The sequence below is a fragment of the Pristis pectinata genome, chromosome 34, assembly GCF_009764475.1.
Source record: "Pristis pectinata isolate sPriPec2 chromosome 34, sPriPec2.1.pri, whole genome shotgun sequence".
Classification (NCBI taxonomy): domain Eukaryota; kingdom Metazoa; phylum Chordata; class Chondrichthyes; order Rhinopristiformes; family Pristidae; genus Pristis; species Pristis pectinata.
Window position 1 is genome coordinate 13458001 of NC_067438.1, and position 5312 is coordinate 13463312.

Consider the following 5312-nt stretch of genomic DNA (forward strand, 5'->3'; position numbering starts at 1 on the left):
GAGTATAGGAGTTGCGACATTATGTTGCAGTTGTATAAGTTGTTGGTGAGGCAGCAATTGGAGTACTGACTATAGTGTGGTTAAACGGGAAGGTGTGCAGAAAAGATTCACGAGGATGTTTCCAGGATTAGAGAGCCTGAGTTATCGGGAGAGGATGTCCAGTGCTGCCTTTATTCCTTGGAACGTAGGAGATTGAGGGGCGACCTTATAGACATGTTTAAAATTATGAGAGGCACAGATACATTGGATGGTAACAGACTGAGGGGAGTCCAAAACTAGGAAGAATAAGGGTAGGGTTGGGGCGTGATTTAAAAAGGTAATGAGGGACAACTTTTTCACCGTTCTGAATATATGGAGAAGGTGGTTGAGGTAGGTAATAGAGTATCATTTAAGAAACAGTTCGATAGGAGCATGGAGGGGAGGAGCTGAGGTGGACATGGGACTTATGCATGAAATTGCTGCAAGCTGGGTGGGGAGCGTAGCCGGCACCGACTGGTTGGGCAGATGGGCCTGTGTACGTCTTGTATTGCTCTGTGACCCATTCACTCTCTGGTTAGCTGCAGGTGCAGGACGAGTTTCTTAGTGTGAGGAACCCGTGAGACGGGTTGTGGAACTGAAAGAGCAGTCCATCCGAGAGACGAAAATGTTTCACGGGCAGGAGTTTTCAGGACGTGTCCACCAGGGAGGCAGAAAGAGAAAGGGTGGCTCGGTCATTAGAGGTATTAAAGATGGAGGTGGACAAAGGTTTTGTAGTTCAGGGAATTGAGAGCGAGGGTTCACTGGAACGAATGAGGAGGAAAGGCGAGTGTCGATCAGCCATGGTCATATTGAATGACGGGGAAGCTAGAGTGATCAGATGTCCTACTCTTGCTCCTATCTTATGGTGTTTCTGTGTTCTTGACCAGTAGGCAGACAATTGAACGTGGAATGTAATTCTAAAAGAGTAGGTAGAGTGTTCAGATTCAGTGTATTTATAATAGCATCTTTTATTGTACATCATACTAGAATTTATTGCAAATATGACTCGATGTCAATGGTTTTATTTCAGTACAACCCACAGACCGCACCGAGAAATGCGAGGCAAGGTGCAGCGGGCAAATGATGGGGTACCGAGACTGGCGTTGGCGTGCATGTCCTCAGACCGCTGAAGTGGACCAGGGAAAAGAAAGCACACTGGATGATTCTCTTTTCTGACCTAGAGATGGAATATAAAGGCAACGTGGTCACTCTTCAACAGGAGATGGGCCTACTCGCGGAGAGCATGCCACAGATGAAATGAAGGAGATCTCTGTCAGCCGGGGGATGAAATGAGTACATATCTTTTCCGAAATAAAATCTATGAAGTCTCCTTTTCAATGAGACTGCAGCGGGCGGAGATGAGAGTAAAGAGTGGTGTGGTTTGGTAAGGAGAATAGACAGAACGTCTGCGTTGTATTCGGTCTCAACCTCTAGACCGACTGCCTCGCAAGTTTGGTGGGTTTAATGATGAACCGAGTGAGACTTTTAATCCCGTTCTGCAACTCCTGTCTGAACTTGCTTTGGGTCATTGCGTAGATGCACGTTTTGGCCCCTGCGCTGATGCGTATGAGCAAAATCCCCACCTCGTTGGCGACGGTAGACGGGCTTTTGAGATCCTCGCCCACAAAATTGACTGTGACTCTAGTACAGATTAAAGTCACCGTTGCCGTCGTCCAGAGTAGTATGGACGTGCCTGACACGGTGAAGAGTAAGACAATGGATTTGCGCCGATTCTCCGTCTCACTGTCCTTGCCATCCTGTCCCTTCAGGCGTTGTCGGACCCTGCTGGCCGCTACAATGTTCTTCACCGTCATCCCGTTCAGAAGCACAATTACACCAACTGGGAGTAAGGAGAGAGAGATGCTGCACATCCAGGTGAAAACCACCCACCAGATGGAGGTGAAGTAGGCGGCTGTGGGCCGACACCCCCAGTTCACATTATCAATGACGTAATGTGGCTCGTACATGAAGTGAAAGGGGATGTACTTTAAGCAGCTCAGAGCGCACAAGGACACAATAACCACGGCGGCCGTCCTATCCGTGCAATATCTGAGTCTCAGCTTCGGACAGCAAATACTGACAAAACGGTCAAAGGTGAAGGACACGGTTAACCAGACGGAATAGTCCAGAGTGAGGACACGCAAGTGTACATATGAAGGGCACACTGTGCTGCGGGAGAGGAAGGAGTTAGACGAATGAAAAATGTAGATTTCTCGAAGCAACACGTGAAAGATGAGCACGAGGAGGGAGGAAATCGCCATCGCCACCATGTAACGCGTGATTCCTCTGGAGAGACCGCACTTTCCCCGGTACAAGATCGCAGCCGTCAACACGTTAGCTGAAGGAAACACAAACACAGAGAAATGACCATTTATGCAGGTACCAGTTGCAACAGTGAGGAAGGGGGCTGTCCAGTGTGACGGCCTCATTGGAGACTTTACAGCGCATTTAGTCAGAGGAACTATTTTATGAAAGAATCCCAAGCCTTCGGAAGCACATGGCATTCAATAGGGCAACGACAGTGACTCATGGGGCGGGGGAGAGGGTTCATTATAGCGGGTTGCAGACTGAGAAATTCATTATTGCCGATGGACTCTCGCAGCACGTCGGCGCAGCTTCCCATCAACGTCATCCCCGCCGGCTCACACCCCAGGTTCCACCACACGTCTGCAAACGGGAGAAATTGTACAGCGGCCAATTAATCTACCGATATCTTGAGCCTTTCACTACGTTGGCATGTTCCAAAGTTCCACTGGAGATCCCCTGAATAGTTATCGACCTGATATACCTAAGGTGTTTCTTTACCATCAGATGGTGCCCGATCGTTGAGGAATTTCTAACATTAGTTTTTCTTTATATTGACGGTATCTAAAATATTTTGCTTGTTGCCGATTACACTTTATTTCCTTTTCTTTATGGCTCCTGGTCAAGCAATGGATCCAAATGAAAAAAAAAGGAAATCCCAAAAACAGGCAGGAAACTAAAACCAAAATAATTAACGCTGGAACAATCAGCTGGCCAGGCAGGGACCATGGAATGAGAAGCAGGATTTATTGTTTCAGGTTTATGACCTTCCCTCAGAACTTGGAGTGTGATTCAAGTTAAATGGAACGAAAAGCGTTGGAGCGCACGATGCTCTGCCTGACAAATGGCGGTGGTGCCAGGTGAGAGAGGGTGGTGAGGCTTTGTTTATGGGACTAGTCTGCTTGCGGGAGCTGTAAATGGAACGTCGCCTTTCACCTTCTTCTATTTACACCTCGTGCAGACAGACTGACCTTGATAAAGATCCCTTCACCGTCTCTAAGACGGCACCACCACCTCTTGTGGGTTTCCACTCTTGGTCGCCACCTTATCACAGAAGGATCAGTCACCATGCCAGATGACAGAATGGCTCTGTGATTCTATATGCCCTTTGTTCCGACCACTATTCCCTGCAACGTGAAACATTTTGGCTTAAATTTAGTGTTCACATACTTTTTGAAATCCCTCCGTACCCTTTTGTCTACCTGTCCCCACCACATGCTCCAGACTTGCAGCTCACGGCCTCCACTGCCCCCAGTTCTGGCCTCTTCATTTTAATCGTTCCAATATCCGATGGACTGCATATTCATTTTACACTTACTGACGCTCTTTCCTCCATTAGCAGGAGCCTCAATTCTACCCCCTTAGCCATACTTTTAGCCATCTGCCCGATCCTCTCCTGGTCGCTTGTCTATCCATCAGTATGTGTTTGGTGACGCTCTTGAGACGCGCATTGGGACCATCCAGTTGTGTTAACGCACTCTGCTGTTGTTTTTATGTTCGAAGTGTGTAGTGTGGACACATCAAACTCCCGCACATAGCAAAAATGCAACGATCACATAAGTTCGTTATAATATTCGTCGGAGAGCGCGGAGAGTTTTAAGAAACCAGCTCTCATTCTCCATCTTCGCGCACCTTTTTGAAGAGAATCAATGGAATATATTCCGAAGACCATATGGCATTGGAAGCATAGCACCGCCTTAAATATAGCTTTATTTCCCAGCACTGCATCAAAATGTCAGCGAGATCGCGGGTCAGAAAATTAGAACATCAATAGACCTTCCCGATGTATCAGCGAAGATTCTGCCAATTGTGAAGGAATTAGAGACACTGCCAGTGATAGTTACACGAAAAACTCCTCGGAATCAAGAGCAAAGAGTCTTACCTTCTCAGCACGGGGTGGTGTTGTCCACGCCGCACCAATAGGATAAACACCCGCACCCGGAGTCAGTCAGTTCCCCCGAGCCACTAAGCCTGAGGGGTCTGGACTGGAACTTATCCGATGATTCTGTGGCAGAACATGATAAACTCACGGGACCTCTACGAGGAAACTTTACCGAGAGAGAGCGGGAGAGAAAGTATCCTATCTCTTATTATCTTGCTCGAGTGCGGGGCAGGGTCTCTTTGAGGAAGAGGAAACAAAGACAAATGGACACGGGCTAGGGAGCCAGTGAGGTTGCCGAATACAAGAGGCCAGGGAGAGCGGTAAGGGCTGATGAAAGCGATATAAGTCTACAGAAACATCGCAGGAGTGAGACAGAAAAGCATCATCATAAGCACGCTTACCAGGGATCCCAAACGCCGCCAGAATCGGATAGGAGATTTCTTTCATGTACAGAATTGGCGCTCGTCCCATTCTGGAAGAGTCGCAGTGGCGGCTACAAACTCAGATACACAATGGAGTAAACAGCGCGGTTCGGATCCTCATTAATACCCGCGCCAATCCTCCAGTGGGTTCAGGCAGTGACAGAACAATGAAATTAGTCATAAGCTCTTTAACAAACATATTTGTTTCCGCAGAAATGAAGAAATTTCACCTATCTCTCGGTGGTGGAATACTCAACGTTATGAGAATAGGAAGTGGTGGCTCATTACTGACCCGTCTTTCGATCAAAGATGCAATGCCATGAGCATGTCCTGGGACATAGATGAGTTTGATTGAACATAGGGAAATATGAAATAAAATCTGCTCTTTATCACATTGATATCCACGGAACAGCAGTTGGACATGTCACAATGGTTTGGACAAATGATTTTCCTAATTCTAAGATAAATATTTCACAGCCAAATAGCCGTTGTGCTGGAAATAGGAAGTATCAACAGAGGACGCTGTGAAGATTCAGCATCAGAAGAAAAAGAAGAAGGAGTGGCTTTTTCGTGTGAATTACTTTACATCGTTGATGCAACCTGGAAATCTGAAATTTTTGAATTTACTGGTAGGTCCTGAGTACTTGAATGTAGCAAGTCGGAAGGCGAGGTGCCGTTACTTTGGA

At 47.1% G+C, this 5312-nt stretch overlaps 1 protein-coding gene across 1 annotated transcript; it reads right to left on the reverse strand.

Annotated features, from left to right (window-relative positions):
• Positions 1-1448: 1448 nt before the first annotated feature.
• Positions 1449-4675, reverse strand: LOC127585969 (probable G-protein coupled receptor 139). Its single transcript, XM_052043725.1, has 3 exons — positions 4606-4675; positions 2605-2685; positions 1449-2356 (listed from the first exon to the last, which is right to left on the reverse strand). The coding sequence occupies exons 1-3, from the start codon at positions 4673-4675 to the stop codon at positions 1449-1451; spliced, it is 1059 nt and encodes a 352-aa protein (XP_051899685.1).
• Positions 4676-5312: the final 637 nt, after the last annotated feature.